Source organism: Moschus berezovskii, chromosome 16 (assembly GCF_049115385.1).
Source record: "Moschus berezovskii isolate FMDL1 chromosome 16, NW_MosBer_1.0, whole genome shotgun sequence".
Taxonomy (NCBI): domain Eukaryota; kingdom Metazoa; phylum Chordata; class Mammalia; order Artiodactyla; family Moschidae; genus Moschus; species Moschus berezovskii.
Window position 1 is genome coordinate 61442525 of NC_142475.1, and position 18561 is coordinate 61461085.

The following is an 18561-nucleotide window of genomic DNA, read 5'->3' on the forward strand; positions in this document are numbered from 1 at the left end:
GAGTCAGACAAGACTGAGCGACTGAACTGAACTGAACAGTGTTTTTAAAAAGAAAAAAGACTTTTTCTAAAAGCGTGGCCTCGACTCAGCCAGCATTTACTAAGCATCCGCTCTGTTCCGGCTTCTGTGCTAAGCTTGACTGTCACCTTCTGTTTAAGAGATTGCTTATACAGAAGCTTTTAGTAGTTTATAGGGAAAGGTGGATATGGGTTTAGGACCAGATTTTTAAAACTTCCTGTTTTTTGCTTCCCACAAGTAGAGAAAACTTTTATTCGGTTTCTTAGCAGCACTTAACATCACAGGCATGTGTGGGAAGGTTCTTTTTCTTCAGGGGTGGCCTTGAAATACATCAGCTGGGCTGACCTGAGAGAAAGCGGAGCTCAGGTGGTAATGTGAGCAGTGGGGAGCAGCTGTAAACACAGATGAAGCTTCACCTGCTAGCCTGTGGCTCAGCTCTTGCTGTGCGACCTGGTGCCAGTCCATGGCCCAGGGTTTGAGGGACCCCTCAGTTAGAGAAATTCTTTGATTTCTAAAATACTCAATGAGGATCAAGTCAAGTGAGTCCTAAAGTCTAGAAAACCCCATGGACGGAGGAGCCTGGTAGGCTGCAGTCCATGGGGTTGCTAGGAGTTGGACACGACTGAGCGACTTCACTTTCACACATTGGAGAAGGAAATGGCAACCCACTCCAGTGTTCTTGGCTGGAGAATCCCAGGGATGGGGGAGCCTGGCGGGCTGCTGTCTATGGGGTCGCACAGAGTCGGACACGACTAAAGTGACTTAGCAGCAGCAAAGCATATAAGATGTGGACCAGGCCGAGAGAGCAGGGCAGTCTAGGCAAAGAGCCCAGCAGATGCCTGTTTTCTGACCAGGGAAACGCAGGCAGAACCTGTCTGCTGAGTGGCATTGCCTCGCCCTCCCGGTTCGTGGTGAGCCCTGTGTGCTTGTGCATGTTTATCAGTTTCTTAAATTGCCTTGACAAGGTTCTTCCTAAGTAAAAGTTTATTGTAAAACATGTCCCGTAATGTATGATAAAGATGTTCAAGGAAGGCAAGGAAAATGTGATTCCATGTCAGTTTCATTATGGTTTTGTTCTAGTTTAAACATAGCAGATTATAGATGGCATGCATGGAAATGAAATTAAAAGTCTGAAGGTTGATCACGAACTAACTCATTAATCATCTCAAGCACAATAAAGAAGCCCTTAGGGTCGGCCTGACTCTTTAAACCAAGGTGTACCTATACAGGCTTTTTTTCTTTTGCTTTCTCATTTATCTCGATCTTAGAAATCTTGGCTGCCCTCCCCTCCCTTTTCTTGTTATTATCCTCAGATGAAATCACTATAATGCAAAGGAAAGGTGCCACACGCAATGCAAAGGAAAATCGTGCTTTCAGTTTCACTGTTGATATACGAAATGATGTTAAATCTAACCCATCATTTACTTAAATTGAATTAGACAAAATATAATCGCATTATTTTACGTTAAGGTGTTCTCTTATTCCCTGACACTCCTATACATGCCTAGTTGTGTCTGCAAAAAGTTCAGTGAAACTGTACTTTGTGCTTGAATTCAGACTTGCTCATTCCCAGTCCCTTTAGCTTAAAGTGGGGATTTGGTTCTCCTCGCCTCTCACTCACCTCTGTTCTTTCTTTTCAGGAATTATGCCTCAGGCCTTAGGCGAGTGGTTCCCACCGTCTGGCTGTAGGGCTTTCTTCTCTAACAGAACTTTGGTTTTCCTTCTACTCCGAACAGCTAAGGCCACGGGGCCCAAACTTGCCCTTGCATTGATCTTCCCGAGAAAGCTTGTTTAAAAGAGGGTTGTTGGTCCCCTCTTGCCCCCCCAGAGTCTGATTAATAGGATTGGAGATTTTGTTTCTAACCAGTTCCCGCCTGGTCTGACATGTTGGTCCGAGGACTGCACATTGAGAACCACTGGTAAGAACTGCTGTCCTGGGCAGAGAGCCCGAGTTCCCTGGTGTTACGTTGTTGGCGTCGTTCAGTCGTGTTCAGCTCTGTGCGACCCCACGGACTGTAGCCTGCGAGATTTCCCAGGGAAGAATACTGGAGTGGGTTGCCATTTGCTTCTCCAGGGGATCTTTGCGACCCATTGCAGGCAGATTCTTTACCACTGACCCATCAGGAAAGCCCTCCCTAGTGTTATAGAGAAGATATAACATTTTTCATCCAAATCCACTGCCTTATTTTTACTTTTATACACACCACCTGCTTTGTATCTTATAATACTAAGTTAAATGAGAAATAAGCTGCTGGGTGATTATATTGCCCTCTGGTGTTTCTGTGTCAAATTTCTTTTTAATAACAGCCTATGTAAATGTAATAACCAGTTCATTGTTGACAACCTGGAAAATGCAGGGGGGAAAAGAGTAAGACAAACACCACCAGGCACTTCACAGTCTACCGTTAGGGGTTGGGAACTCGCCAGCTAGATGGCTTCTGACATTTCTTCTGTCTGTACATACGTCTTCTTTTCCTGTGACTGGTTCTTATCACACAGGTGGTGTTGTTCATTTGCTAGAGTCGTGTCCGCCTCTTTGCAGCCTCATGAATTGCAGCATTCCGGGCTCCCCTGTCCTTCGCTGCTGGAATTTGCTCAGATTCCTGTCCGTTGAGTTGGCGATGCTATCTAATCATCTCATCCTCTGCCGTCCCCTTCTTCTGCCTTTTGCATATCATATAATGCTTAAACAATACTGGGCTCGTACTGCAGTGCTGTTTCATAACTCCATTCTCCATTTATTTATATACTTTGAAAATGTTTTCCCGTTTTGTAAAATATGGTAGCCTAAGAACCTTCGTTTCATAAGAAGCCTCCAGCTCCCTGAAGCAGAGCTGCCCAGGGACTTCCCTGGTGGCCCGGTGGCTAAGACTCCATGCTCCCAATGCAGGGAGCCTGGGTTCAAACTCATCTCTTCATCCGTTTACTAGGTCACAGGCATTTCACGCGGCGTGTATATATTGTGTCTGTGCTGAGGACTTGATGTAACTCAGTGGTCGACCAAATAGTCAGAGCCCCCGTCCTCAAGAAGCTTTGCTCTGGAAGGTGAGAAAACACAAACGGCAGACTCTTACATGCAGACTCTCCTGGTTGTTCTGCCTGGTTGAGAATAACGGGAGATGAGGGAGAAGCGATCAGTCTAGAGTTAGACTGTCAGGACCTCCCTGAGGAGGTGGCCTGCAGATTGGAAGCCCGCTCTGCCAGCAGCCAGAGGAAGAGTGGTCCCGATAGAAGGCCCAGCAGGTGCCCGGAGGAGAGAATGTGATGGGTCAAGAAGTGGAGGCGGCCCGGAGCGGTCGGAGGCGAGTGGGAACTGGCCGGGGAGCCGAGGACACGTTGTGCGGGGGCCACACCTACACTGGGAGGGGGCATGTGGAGCCAGTTCACTGGGAAGCAGTTGATGTGATCTGATAATCACTTTACAATCTCAGTCTAACAGCGTGGCAGAGCACAAGAGAACGGCCTTTGGAGTCAGTGAAAACCTTCATTAATACGCTGACCGACTCCTTTACTTACTGTTTCACCTTGGGCAGGTGGCTTAACCTCTCTCAGCCTATAGCCTCATTAGTTGAGTGAGACCAAGACTCATCTTGAGAGTTGTTTCAAGCAATAACTTTAGACTATAGTTGACCAGGCTCCTCTGTCCATGGGATTCTCTAGGCAAGAATACTGGAGTGGGTTGCCACTACCTCCTCCAGGGGATCTTCCCAACCCAAGGATCGAACATGGGTCTCTTGTGTCACCTGCATTGAGAGGCAGGTTCTTTACCACTGCACCAGCTGGGCAAGCCCCAGTAATTTTAGATAACATCTGTTAAACACAATGCCATCTGTCATTTTAATAACTATTTCAGGCTGCCTAGGTTAGAGCAGGGTATAATGGGGTACATTATCCTGCAGTTTTATAGGAGGATGAGGCAGGGAAACCACTCTGAAACTTACCAGAGGAGAGTTGTGTAATTCGAAGGACACTTGGGAGTCTCCCCTCCACTCCTCCAGCCTCAGAAGACCTATTTCAGGATCTGAAATGCTATCATTAGATTTTTTTTTTTCCACCATTACTGCTGAGCTTTTCATGTGTAAAAAATTCTAAGAAAATAAACGGGGTTCCATTTTATTAGAGTCTGTGTTGTGCCAGCATTTTCATGCATTGCAGGCAGTGTCTGCGTGTCACGGCCCCTTGGCAGCGTGTGGAGTGGCCTTGAATGCCTTGCCTAAGCACAGCCTGGCTGGGTGCACGTCCCCCGGTTGACCATGTGAGCACAGGGCACTCTGGTGGCTGTAAGGGTTGCACTTACAAAGCCCTGAGCAGTGGACGGAGAAGCATCATTACCTCTCACCCCTCGACCTCTGAGCAGAATCTGTTTCCCCTTAACGCACATGCAACCAAATAAAGCTTAGCTTTGGTTGTTGTTCAATTGCCAAGTTGTGTCCGACTCTTCACCACCCCATGGACTGCAGCACGCCAGGCTTCCCTGTCCCTCAGCATCTCCCACAGTTTGCCCAAGTTCATGTCCCTGGCATCGGTGCTGCCGTCCAGCCCTGTCCTCTTCTTTCTCCCTCCTCTCCTTCTGCCCTCAGTCTTTTCCTTAGGTTAATAGGTTAGTAACAGCTGATATTTGATTGAGGTCATATCTGAATAGTCTAGTGGTTTTCCCTACTTTAGATACAGTGCCTGATGAACTCTGGACGGAGGTTCGTGACATTGTACAGGAGACAGGGACCAGGACCATCCCCATGGAAAAGAAATGCAAAAGAGCGAAATAGCTGTCTGAGGAGGCCTTACAAATAGCTGTGAAAAGAAGAGAGGCGAAAAGCAAGGAGAAAAGGAAAGATATAAGCATCTGAATGCAGAGTTCCAAAGAATAGCAAGGAGAGATAAGAAAGCCTTCCTCAGTGATCAATGCAAACAAATAGAGGAAAACAACAGAATAGGAAAAACAAGAGACCTCCTCAAGAAAATTAGAGATTCCAAGGGAACATTTCATGCAAAGATGGGCTTGATAAAGGACAGAAATGGTATGGACCTAACAGAAGCAGAAGCTATTAAGAAGAGGTGGCAAGGATACACAGAAGAACTGTACAAAAAAGATCTTCACGACCAAGATAGTCATGATAACGTGATCACTGACCTAGAGCCAGACATCTTGGAATGTGAAGTCAAGTGGGCCTTAGAGAGCATCATGACGAACAAAGCTAGTGGAGGTGATGGAATTCCAGTTGAACTATTTCAAGTCTTGAAAGATGATGCTGTGAAAGTGCTGCACTCAATATGCCAGCAGATTTGGAAAACTCAGCAGTGGCCACAGGACTGGAAGAGGTCAGTCTTCATTCCAATCCCAAAGAAAGGCAATGCCAAAGAATGCTCAAACTACCACACAATTGCACTCATCTCACACGCTAGTAAAGTCATGCTCAAAATTCTCCAAGCCAGGCTTCAGCAATATGTGAACCGTGAACTCCCAGATGTTCAAGCAGGTTTTAGAAAAGGCAGAGGCACCAGAGATCAAATTGCCAACATCCGCTGGATCATGGAGAAAGCAAGAGAGTTCCAGAAAAACATCTATTTCTGCTTCATTGACTATGCCCAAGCCTTTGACTGTGTGGATCACAATAAACTGTGGAACATTCTAGAAGAGATGGGAATACCAGACCACCTGACCTGCCTCTTGAGAAACCTGTGTGCAGGTCAGGAAGCAACAGTCAGAACTGTACATGGAACAGCAGACTGGTTCCAAATAGGAAAAGGTGTACGTCAAGGTTGTATATTGTCACCTTGCTTATTTAACTTATATTCAGAGTACATCATGAGGAATGCGGGGCTGGAAGAAGCACAAGCTGGAATCAAGATTGCCGGGAGAAATATCAATAACCTCAGATATGCAGATGACACCACCCTTATGGCAGAAAGTGAAGAGGAACTCAAAAGCCTCTTGATGAAAGTGAAAGAGGAGAGTGAAAAGGTTGGCTTGAAGCTCAACATTCAGAAAACTAAGATCATGGCATCTGGTCCCATCACTTCATGGGAAATAGACGGAAAAACAGTGGAAACAGTGTCAGACTTTATTTTTTTGGGCTCCAGAATCACTGCAGATGCTGATTGCAACCATGAAATTAAAAGACGCTTGCTCTTGGAAGGAAAGTTATGACCAACCTTGATAGTATATTAAAAAGCAGAGACATTACTTTGCCAACCAAGGTCCGTCTAGTCAAGGCAATGGTTTTTCCCGTGGTCATGTATGGATGTGAGAGTTGGACTGTGAAGAAAGCTGATCGCCGAAGAATCGATGCTTTTGAACTGTGGTGCTGGAGAAGACTCTTGAGAGTCCCGTGGACTGCAAGGAGATCCCACCAGTCCATTCTAAAGGAGATCAATCCTGGGTGTTCATTGGAAGGACTGATGCTAAAGCTGAAACTGCAATACTTTGGCCACCTCATGCGACGAGTTGACTTACTGGAAAAGACTCTGATGCTGGGAAAGGTTGGGGGCGGGAGGAGAAGGGGACGACAGAGAATGAGATGGCTGGATAGCATCACCGACTCTGTGGACATGAGTTTGAGTGTACTCCAGGAGTTGGTGATGGACAGGGAGGCCTGGCGTGCTGTGATTCATGGAGTCGCGGAGAGTCGGACACGACTGAGCAACTGAACTGAACTGAACAGCTGATAATGATTGTTCATTCATGTATATAGTATATTGTAGTTTTCAAAGCATTCGGATACCTCTCAGAAGACAGTGAGGTAAGCAGTTGATTACCTTTAGTGCCAGACCTGGTTTGTGGTTTGATGCCTCCACTTAATAGAGTGTTTGAACACACCTTGCATGGTTCTCAGGAGCTGCCAATGAAGCAGGCAACCCTGTATGTCTGCAGTGAAGCAAGACAGGCCCTGGGCCCCGCACACTGGCTCAGGCTCATAGAGGAAGGCGCCAGGACGCCCGTTTTCAAATCAGGGAGCCAAGTCAGCAAGTCAGGCGGTTCTCCCAAAGCCACAGGCCAGGAGTGATGCATGGCCTCATGCCTCGCGGCTCCTGCCAAGAACTCTTTCCTCCGGATCTTAAATGCCCTGGAAGACGGCCTGATGCCCACGCACCAGGATAAAACAGCTTCACAGTGATGAGTCACTCTGCAGGGCAGGAAGGAGTTAACACACAAGCCAGAAGACCTAATTTATACCAGGGAACCTCGGCAGCAGCGGCAGCGGCTGGGAGCTGGCTCATTACTTTAATTGGATTTTCCAATGTGCTGAGCAAGTCAGCAGATTCGCATTAGCCTTACTTTCAGAGGAACTGTTTCTGTCTGCAGAGGGGAAAGAGAGAAAGAGAAGCCAGTGGGCAGTGAAGAGGGGTTGTCAGAAGTAATGCAGGGGGACAAAGCAAGCAGATTACATCCTCGTTAGTTGATAAGAGTCGCGTGTGCAGGTTGCTGTTGTAGGTGGGTTACCGTCTGCAGAGCTGCGCTGCTGAGTCACTGCCCCACCCCGTCGCCGGGCCCACACCAGCCAGCCAGCAGCTGCCTGGAGCGTGAAGATCTACAGCTGCGACTTGGCTCCTGTGTTGGGATCTGATCTGTTAGTGAACAAAACAGAGGAGCCTTGGCCACCCCTTAGGAAGCATACCTTCTAGAAAAGGTAGGCAGTAATCAGCAAACAGACAGCAAGATCATTTCCTAGCAAAGCTCTACAGGGTTAAGAAAAACTAAGGGCATGGAGGTGTGTGTGTTTTAATACCCAGGGAAACCACTCATGAAGCCTTTTCCAGTGGCTGGGATTTAAATGGCAGTTTGTATAATGTCTGGTAGCATTTAAGCAGTCATAGGCAAAATGTTTTGCTCAAAGCCAATATTAATCATAGTTTATGTGCTTAAACAAATCACTTTTGCATCATTGTGCATAATGGTAGCCCTCAGCCACTCCCTCTCTGATTTGCCCCAGATTCCTTGGTGGGCTTGATAGGTGTGCCCACAGGCGAAGTTGCCCTTTTGTAAGGAAGGAAACAAACAACAGTTTGTTTGAAAAGCACAGGTATTTACCGCAACTGAGCATCACTCCTGAAAGGGGCTTTAGTGTGTTATGTGCTGAATAAAATGGAAAAGACGTCCTTTTAAAACCATGGCCTTCCACCTTGTGTAATCTTGAATCACATGAAGAGCTTGTGTTAGTTCAACTTTATTGATAAAGGAAGTGGGTTTGGAGTAACTGGGAGTGGAGAAATCAACAGGACCTCAGTAAAATAAATAGGAAATGAGTATATAATGGATTTGAAAGGCTGCTTTTAAAAGCCTGAGGCTTGTGAAGGTGATGCCAGAAGTCTGTCCATCCATATTATTACTGTGTTGTGTTAACCGCATTGCCCACGGGGTGCTTTTGTTGTATATCTGTTTGCAATGAAAAGTTTGCTAAGGCCGTGAAAAGTATTCCTGAAAGAGCTGGGAAATTAGCAAAAAAAAAAAAAAGGAAAATGACAGAATCTTACAACTGTGAAGTGACCTGATCACAGAAACAACGCCTTAAAATATCTGAGAGTAGGTGTTCTTGGTTGAGATGGCCAAGGAAAGAAATTTTTCTTTTTAAATTTCTGTCATGAGCGTATTTTATTTATTTAATTTTTTTTGCTGTGGCAGGTGGGATCTTAGTTTCCCTTCCAGGGATCAAACCCATACCCACTTGCTGTGGAAATTCAGAGTCTTAACCATTGGACCACCAGAGGAATCCCAGGAAGGAAGTTTCAGTTCAGTTCAGTCGCTCAGTCGTGTCCAACTCTTTGTGACCCCATGAATCACAGCACGCCAGGCCTCCCTGTCCATCACCAACTCCCAGAGTTCACTCAAACTCATGTCCATTGAGTCAGTGATGCCATCCAGCCATCTCATTCTCTGTCGTCCCCTTCTCCTCCTACCCCCAACCTTTCCCAGCATCAGAGTCTTTTCCAATGAGTCAACTTGTCGCATGAGGTGGCCAAAGTATTGGAGTTTCAGCTTTAGCATCAGTCCTTCCATTGAACACCCAGGATTGATCTCCTTTAGAATGGACTGGTTGGATCTCCTTGCAGTCCAAGGGACTCTCAAGAGTCTTCTCCAGCCAAGGAAGTTTAGTTTTGCCCAAATATGTCCTAAAAGTTTCCTTCTCTTGAGACTGCTCTGCTCTCTGATTTCTTTCCTGTATCTTTATAAAAATAGACAGTTACTATTCACACAATCTCCTTTGCCAGTTTCTGTAAATGAACCAACTTTTTCCCAGGAAATAAGAAGAGTTTGTGTAAATTAAAAAAATTTTTTTTCCTATGGCCTTCTCGTAGGCTCTTCACTGGAAAGATTCTGAATTCACAATACGCGGTATTTTTGCCTTCTTGGTTTCTTATCAGCCTCCAAGAGTATGTGTGTGGATAACCACAAAGAAATTCTTAGGTGTTGGGGTTTCCCATCACTGCAGACTGCAGTCCACCACCCTTCACCCGTGCCTCACCGCAATGACAGGGCCAAAAAGTGAGGCTGTGTGTTCGTTGTGTGGTCAGTACCTGGCTTTTAAGGGACTTTTCCTTCCAAACAGCCCTCAGTTCAGTTCAGTTCAGTCGCTCAGTCGTGTCCGACTCTCCGCGACCCCATGAATCACAGCACACCAGGCCTCCCTGTCCATCACCAACTCCCGGAGTTCACTCAAACTCATGTCCACAGAGTCGGTGATGCCATCCAGCCATCTCATTCTCTGTCGTCCCCTTCTCCTCCCACCCCCAACCTTTCCCAGCATCAGAGTCTTTTCCAGTGAGTCAACTCGTCGCATGAGGTGGCCAAAGTATTGGAGTTTCAGCTTCAGCATCAGTCCTTCCAATGAACACCCAGGATTGATCTCCTTTAGAATGGACTGGTTGGATCTCCTTGCAGTCCAAGGGACTCTCAAGAGTCTTCTCCAACACCACAGTTCAAAAGCATCAATTCTTCGGCGATCAGCTTTCTTCACAGTCCAACTCTCACATCCATACATGACCACGGGAAAAACCATAGCCCATGGGGAATGCTGGGCTGGAGGAAGCACAAGCTGGAATCAAGATTGCTGGGAGAAATATCAATAACAACCCTCAAATTCAGTACAAACCAGGGAGTTTCATGATTCTTATTGTTATTTTGTAACACAGCCTTCAGGCCAAAGTGGCAAGGACATTTATGTATTTTTTGTTTTTTTCTGCTTTTATTTCCCGAAGGATAAGAGGCCTTGGTGAAAGCTTTGATGTGGAACTCATGGTTTAAAATGGTTTATAATCACTGTCTCTTCATGTTCTGTTTTAGCATTTTCAGCCTTTTTGAATCAATAGCACAGTCCAGGTTATCCCTCTCCCCTCCTCCCCCCAGATGCAGAAGGTGCACAGAGAAGGCTTCTCTTCCAACCAGTGTCCCTCCCTGGAAGGGACTGTCAGCGGTGTAGTCTGCATCCTCTCTGAAATAATTTGAGCGTAGCCATATTTAATCTCTCTTTTCATACAAATCCTTGTACACCATGGATACTGTTTTTCACTTTTCTTTTATCACAGAACAGTTTATCTTGGAGGTATTTCCAAAGTCAGACATAAAAAACTTTCTCGTCTTTATGGCTATTGTGTAGAACCTCCCATAATTTATTAACTGGTCCTCTACTGATAAATACTAAATGAAGTGAGTGAAGTCGCTCAGTCGTGTCTGACTCTTGTGACCCCATGAACTGTAGCCCACCAGGCTCCTCCATCCATGGGATTTTCCAGGCAAGAATACTGGATTGGGTTGCCATTTCCTTCTCCAGGAGATCTTCCCAACCCAGGGATTGAACCCGGGTCTCCTGCATAGTAGGCAGACGCTTTACCATCTGAGCCACCAGGGAAGTATGATAAATACTAAACTTGCCATCAATCTGAACATTCCTGTAGAGAAGAACCTTGTACACACGTGACTTTGTGTTTCCTTCATTCTGAAAATATTTAGTGAGTACCTGCTCTGTGCCAGGCAGTGTTCTAAATTCTGGAAACAGCAGTGAACATGCAGACCACACTCTCAAAGAGTTTGCATTCAAATTGTGCTTAGTCGCTCAGTCATGTCTGACTCTTTGTGACCCTGTGGACTATACCCCACCAGGCTTCTCTGTTCATGGGGATTCTCCAAATAAAGATACTGGAGTAGGTTGCGTGCCCTCCTCCAGGAGAGCTTCCCAACCCAGGGATCAAACCCAGGTCTCCTGCATTGCAGGTGGACTTTTTACCGTCTGAGCAACCAGGGAAGCCCTCATTCAAATTGGGAACACAGCAAAACACATAAGGAAACAAATACACATACAAATGGTTAGGGTGTTAAAGGTTGAGAAGAAAGAAATGCAGGGATCTTCTCAAACAGGGATAGGTAGGTTCTGCCTTGACTGATGGAGGTCCCTACCTCACTTAGCACCGTCCACACAAGGTGGACGTGACCCCAAGTCCCAAGACCACAGGGCCTTGCGGCCCAGGAATGAGATTGTTGAGGACTCAGAACAAAATATTATTCTAGCTATCTGTCCAGGACAAGAGAGTGAATCCTCTTAATCTTTATTTTTCCCCATCTCAGATCCAAGGCCAGTGTTTTTCACCCTTTGTTTTTTTTCCTCATTATTACCTGCAAGCCTCCATCCCAGGGAGTATTTTTATTATTTTTTTTAATAATTTTATTTACTTCTATTTGGCTGTGCTGGGTCTTTGTTGCTGTATGGGCTTTTCTCTAATTGTGAAGAATACCTGGGGCAGGCTACAATCTAGTTGCGGTGTGCCAGCTTCTCACTGCAGTGGCTTCTCTTGTGGAACCCAGGCTCTAGGGGTTGTGGGCTTCAGTAGTTGCAGCGTGTTGGGCTCAGTAGTTATGGCACATGAGGTTAGTTCTCTGCAGCATGTGGGATTCTCCTGGACCAGGGATCAAACCCGTGTACCCTGCATTGACAGGCGGATTCTTATAGCCTGTACCACCAGGGAAGCTTACTTCTTTCCAAATAACTTCCCCCATGAAATTCGAATACTGCAGTATTCTCTGTTTCAGTTTACATGCTGTGACCCTTTGGAAAGCCACAAACCGTTATAATATCTGAGGTCGTTTTCACCCCACACCCTGAGAACCGGCACCCCAGACCCCCCCGGAACGAGGACTGTGCATCCGGCCTGCCAGCCCCGCTGTTCCTCTGCATGGGCGATGGTGAGGTGGTCTTGGTAGGAATCTCTTTGTCTTTGAAATAGAAAAGAGTTGGTTGGTTCTGGTCCAAGCCCTCTAGTGGTGGGAAACTGTCCTCGTGTGTCACACTGGTGATCAGGAAGGGCAGGACGTGGAGTGACTTATTGCTGCAGGAAATCTCGGATGAGAACCTCGGGCCAGAGCTTGGGAGGTGTTCTGGGCAGGAGAGAAGACCTCCCTACCCTGCCCCTCCGCCTCTGCTCCCACATTTCCTTCAGTTCAGTTCAGTGGCTCAGTCGTGTCCAGCTCTTTGTGAGCCCATGGACTGCAGCACGCCAGGCCCCGCTGTCCATCACCAACTCCTGGAGTTTGCTCAAACTCGTGTCCATCGAGTTGGTGATGCCATCCAACCACCTCATCCTCTGTCGTCCCCTTCTCCTCCTGCCTTCGGTCTTTCCCAGCATCAGGGTCTTTTCCAACGAGTCAGTTCTTCGCACAGGTGGCCAAAGTATTGGAGTTTCAGCTTCAGCACCACGTTGCCTTCATTTGTGTTTACCACTCTGTAGGATTTTCAAAGTAAACACGTCTTCAGCTTTTCCCAAGTATCAGGGAACACACTAGCACTTTCCCCGTGGGTGAACTCACTGCATCTTCACAGCAGCCACCCACAACAGGTTGTAACAGCCTCGCTTTAGAGATGTGGTTAAGAGGGTCCCACGCAGAGCGTGTACGCGTCAGCCTTGCTCCTTTACACATGGCGCTCTCCCTCCGCTGCTGATAAACACGTGGCATCGTCCTCTGGTAGGGTTGGCTGCATGCTGACTGCATCTGCCCCCGCGGTGCGAGCTTTCTGGAGGCAGCCGGTGTTTTAGACATCACGGCACCCCTGTCTCAGCCCCAGCACCTCAGGTATCATGAAATAGGTACTTGGTCAGTGATTGATGGAAGGGTGGGTGGGTGACCTGACAAGTGAATACACTTAGACGTGAACAAAATGACCTCTCGAAGGAGGGAACCCACAGCCTCTGCATCCGTAACCAGTGCTGTGGGTCCCTGGCGTCTTGGTTCCACACTGCTGAAACTGACTTCCCGAGATGCCTGGGTCTCCTTGAGGACAGACTGTATCGTAAACTCTGCTGAGCCCTGGCTCTCCTGACGGTGTGCACACTAGACCGTCCTCCCCTTGGTTTCCCACCCCCTGCCCCCCTGCTCCCCAGCTGGTTACAGCCCTCCCCCTCTCTCCTCTGTGGGCTTCTCTCTGCTCCATCCTGAAGTCAAGGAGACCCAGCCCACTGCCCCAGAACAGTGGGTGGGGGGAACCCTCCAGCTGTAGGCTGCACTTGCTAAGTAGCTTTCTTTTTTATTTGCTTTTTTAAATTTATTTATTTTTGGTTATGCTGGGTCTTCGTTGTGGCACACGGGCTTTCTCTAGTTGTGGCGAGGAGGGGCTACTCTGCAGTTGAGATGTGCGGGCTTATTGCGGTGGCTTCTCTTGTGGAGCCCAGGCTCCAAAGGCAGAAGCTTCATTAACTTGTTGCAGCCCGTGGGCTCAGTAGTGGTGGCTGGTGGGCTCTCGAGCACAGGCTCAGTAGCTGTGGTGCCTGGGCTTAGTCGCTCTGTGGCATATGTGGGAATCTTTCTGGGCCGAGGATCCAACCTGTGTCCCCTGCATCAGCAGGTGGATTATTAAAAAGTAGTAAATTAGGGCTTCCCTTGTGACTCAGCCGGTGAAGAATCCGCCTGCAATGCGGGAGACCTGTGTTCAATCCTTGGGTTGGGAAGATCCCCTGGATAAGGGAAAGGTTCCCCACTCCAGTATTCTGGCCTGGAGAATCCCACGGACTGTATAGTCCATGGGGTCGCAAAGAGTCGTACACGACTGAGCGACTTTCACTTCACCTCAGTGAATTAGATGGCTAGGAGGCTACATTATTTCTTTAAAATTGGGATTAAATTTACCTACTGTGAAATGCACAGATGTGTTTATTTTTTGGCGGTGGTGGGTCTTTGTTGGTGCACGTGGGCTTTCTCTAGGTGCAGTAAGCGGGGGATACTCTTCATCGTGCTGTGTGGGCTTCTCATTGCAGTGGCTTCTCTTGTTCTGCCGCAGAGACGGAAGCCTTTGCAGCCCGTGGGCTCAGTAGTGTGGCTCGTGCGGTCTAGAGCACAGATTCAGTAGTTGCAGTGAGCAGGCTTAGCTACTCTGCACGTGTGGGAATCCTCCCAGACCAAACATCAAACCGGTGTCTCCTGTATTCCAAGATGAATTCTTCCCACTGGGCCACCAGGGAACCCCGGAACAGCTTTCTTTTTTTAACAGAACTTGGGCACTGAGGATACAGTTGCAAGCAGGGCATTCAGGGTCTCTGCCCTCGTTTCATCGCGTCTGTACTTGAGTGGGGGCGACGGTGCTCACCGAGCATCAGCTGGTCTTGCCGTTCCCTGTGCGCTCCCTTTTTTAACCGTCTCCCGTCTTTGTTTGCTTTTCAGCTCCAGGGCCTGAGCCACAATGTGATCTTCACCTTGGATTCTTTGTTGAAAGGAGACCTGAAGGGAGTCAAAGGCGTGAGTGTTCTGAAATTCGATTTTCACTTCAGCTTCAGAGGATCAGTTTGTTTTGTCTTTGATGATCCTAGTGGTACTCGTATCTGAAAGGCACTCTGAACATTTTCAGCACAGAAAGTGTTGGAAGGCGGTCATTAGAAGAAACACGCAGACTCGCATAGTGTTACTGACCGAGAAACAGGATGGGATGTTGTCAGGAAGATTGGGGTTGGGGGGTGGTCTGAGCTGAGTCTGGGCTCCACCTTAGTGGACCCACCTCTCAGAACCGCCAGGTACTGCCTCCTGGTTTTGACCGGCAGCACTAACGCCACAACTTTCTTAGCTGTCATATGTCACGTGGTGTGCCTGAAAGTGTCCTGTATAAAGTTTCAAGTGTCCTGTGATGTAAATTGTTTCTGCTAAGATGTGATTTGAAAATTATTCACCTTTAAGCAAAAGCATGTTTAATCTCAATTTTATTTTCTCTTTTGTAAGGATCTCAAGAAGCCATTTGACAAAGCTTGGAAAGACTATGAGACGAAGTTGTAAGTGTGGTTTTTTTATTGGTTTTTTTTTGTGTGTGTGTTACTGTTTTAAGTGTTCTAAGAAAAAGAATAATTAAAATAAGGACAGAGTCTTGAACTAATTCCTTCAGGAGAAAAACAGTGCCGAGCCCATCCTTGTAAGGGACATGAGGCTGAGTGTGCTGACCTGATTAGAAGTGGCTGCACCTCCCACGCTGGTTGTCTGGAGTGAGATGTACTTTCATTGTCGACTATTTTGGCATCCGTGGCTGGTACTAATGGTCAAGTTATAGGTCTATGACTATTGTAGTTTTTGTTTCATTATAGTTAGCACATAAATATAGACCATTTACACATTTCTAGATAACATGGCAACTCAGAAATAAAAAAAATAGCTACTGTTTGTGTTGTGGCTCCATTGTAAAGAATCCACCTGCCAATGCAGGAGATGCAGGTTCGATTCCTTGGTGGGGAAGATCCCCTGGAGAAGGGAATGGCAACCCACTCCAGTATTCTTGCCTGGAGAATCCCATGGGCAGAGGAGCCTGGCAGGCTACGGTCCACAGGGTTACAAGGAGTCAGACATGACTTGGCAACAAAACAACTATAACATCCCCTCTGCCCACCAGAGCCTGAGCAAAATGCTTTTCATGCATGACCTCCTCACAGCAGCCCTCTCGGTGTGCATCTTGGACTGCCTGTCTGTGGATTAGGAAACTGAAGCATAGCAAGGCTGAGGGGCTTCGGAAGGTCCTAAGGCTAGTAAGTGTGGCTTCCCCTCCGGTCCCTGTGACCCCAGAACAGCACAACATGGCTGTAGCCAGAGGCCTGCATGCTGGGGTGATCACGTGGGATTAGAAAGACGCTGCACGTGAGGCCTCAGCGTGGCCTTGGCTCATCCTCATGCTGTACGGGTCGTTCTTCCACACCCCTTTCTTATGATCTGTTGTTCAGTCGCTCAACTGTGTCCGACTCTTTGTGACCCCATGAATTGCAGCACTGCAGGCTTCCCTGTCCTTCACGGTCTCCCTGAGTTTGCTCAGATCCATGTCCTTTAAGTTGATGACGCCATTCAACCCTCTCATCCTCTGTTGCCCCCTTCTCCTTCTGCCTCCAGTCTTTCCCGATTTCAGGGTCTTTTCTAATGAGTTGGCTCTTCACATCAGGTGGCCCAAGTTTTGAAGCTTCAGCATCAGTCCTTCCAATGATTATTCAGGGTTGATTTCCTTTAGGATTGATTGGTTTGATCTCCTTGCAGCCCAATGGACTCTCAAGAGTCTTCTCCAGCACCACAGTATGAAAGCATCAGTTCTTCAGTGCTCAGCTTTCTTTATGGTCCAATTCTCACATCCAGACATGACTACTAGAAACACCATAGCTCTGATGTGATGGACCTTTCTTGGCAATGATGTCTCTGCTTTTTAATACACTGTCTAGGTTGGTCATAGCTTTTCTTCCAAGGAGCAGTTGTCTTTTAATTTCAAGGCTGCAGTCACCATCCGTAGTGATTCTTATTAGTACTCTGAGACATTTATAACACCAGGCAATGGGGTAGGAGGAGAAATGTATTTAAAAGCATTTAATAAACGTCTTGGCTATGAACTTGGATAACTATAAACATGAGAGAATAAAAGCATTTCCGTAGGCAGCAATAATAGTAAAGTGAAAACACAAGCCAAAGAAAAACAAATTCAGGATTAAAATGTTTTCCCCGAAACCACTTCTGTAATTGCTTATGTAACACGCACATCATCGAGGATTTGCTGCTTAAGGAATGCTTCTGATGTGCTGTGACGGTGACAAATGGTGCTAAAAACAGAAGGGTTCCTAAAATGGCCAGCCAGGGTAAGTGAGGGCCGTGGGCCATGGCATCAGGCCCTCATGTCTTGCCCTGTGCAAGTAGGTCTTGAGTGCTCACAGGACTGCCAGGCCTAGGGGCATCTGCACACAGCAGAAAGGAATTAGAACTGAGTCCTTACAAAGAGGGCAGGGCTCCTGAGTTCTCGCCACATCCCTCAGGTTTTTCTTGCTGTTCCTTCTTGGTTCATCTGTATTGTATTGCCATGATAGGTGAGGATTTATCACCCTTGTACAACCATCCCCATCACTTTTCCACCCCACCCAGTAAGGTAAATACAGTGATTTGTGTTTTAAGCCAGTTGTCAGTGATTACATTTTTGTGAGTATAAATATGCATTGTTGAACATGTATATGGGCTCAGGCTGTCCATGGGATTCTCCAGGCAAGAATACTGGAGTGAGTTGTCATTTCCTCCTCCGGTGGATCTTCCTGACCCAGGGATGGAACCCATGTCTCCTGCATCTCCTGCATCAGCAGCCGGGTTCTTTACCTCTAGCGCCACCTGCAAAGCCCTGAACATTCATGCATTAGTCTTTTTGTGGATACATTTGTCCAAATGTGGATTCGTTTGTCTTAGATAAATATCTAGTGGGGGTATTGTTGAGTTACTGGGTAAATATATGTTTAATTTCATTTTTAAAACTCCCAAATAGGTTTCCAAAGTGGTCACCCCGTTTTCACTACACCATCATTGTATGGAAGTTCTCATTGTTCCACATCTTCAGTAGCATTTGAGATTGTCCATCTTAATTGTGTTTTTATTTTTCGTCTCTGTGATCACCAGTGAATCACATCTTTGTTTGCTTATTGGCCATTTATTGATATGTCCTACAAATTGCTCAAATATTAAATAAATATGTATTGTCAGTCTGAAGGTGTGCTATGATTGAATTCCCACTCTTTTTTTTTTTTGCTTAATGAAGCAATTGCCTCATTTATTCTTGTACTTAGTTGTACATGAATCTGTTGTGAATTCTTATTATCCCAGCAGATGTCCAATACCTATTAATGTTGCTGCTGAGCAAATGCATGATGTTTATTATTATGATGATTATATATCGGTTTATCATTAAATTCTCTGTCAGTTCCTTTGCCCTCCTGAAGACATCCTTCCAGGGCCCCCTATGTCAGCAGAGGGGCTTCCTTCATAGCTCAGTTGGTAAAGAATTCACCTGCAGTGCAGGAGACATGGGTTCGATTCCTGGATTGGGAAGATCCCCTGGAGAAGGAAATGGCAACCCACTCCAGTATTCTTGCCTGGAGAATCCCATGGGCAGAGGAGCTTGGTGGGCTGCAGTCCACGGGGTCGCAAGAGTCGGACTCGACTGAGCGACTAGAAAGATGTCAGCAGAGCAGCTCTCACCCTGGGCTCCCCCTCGTGGTAGGCCTATTTCCTTGCTGTGATAGGCCCAGTATTTTGTGAGCACACCACCTCTTCCCTGATGGCTTCCCTGATAGCTCAGTTGG

General features: G+C 46.9%; 1 protein-coding gene and 1 non-coding gene across 6 annotated transcripts in view; one reads left to right on the forward strand and one right to left on the reverse strand.

The window, feature by feature from the left end:
* The window catches only part of ASAP1 (ArfGAP with SH3 domain, ankyrin repeat and PH domain 1), a 357541-nt gene that overhangs the window by 256520 nt on the left and 82460 nt on the right, over positions 1–18561 (forward strand). For all 5 annotated transcript variants that reach the window (XM_088844856.1, XM_055431746.2, XM_055431745.2 and 2 more), the window contains 2 exons: positions 14657–14731; positions 15206–15255. In XM_088844856.1, the coding sequence (XP_088700982.1) occupies positions 14657–14731; positions 15206–15255 (125 nt within the window). The remainder of the gene's footprint in view (positions 1–14656; positions 14732–15205; positions 15256–18561) is intronic.
* TRNAS-ACU (transfer RNA serine (anticodon ACU)) lies at positions 10791–10862 on the reverse strand. The gene has a single exon. It is a non-coding gene; the product is annotated as a tRNA-Ser (tRNA).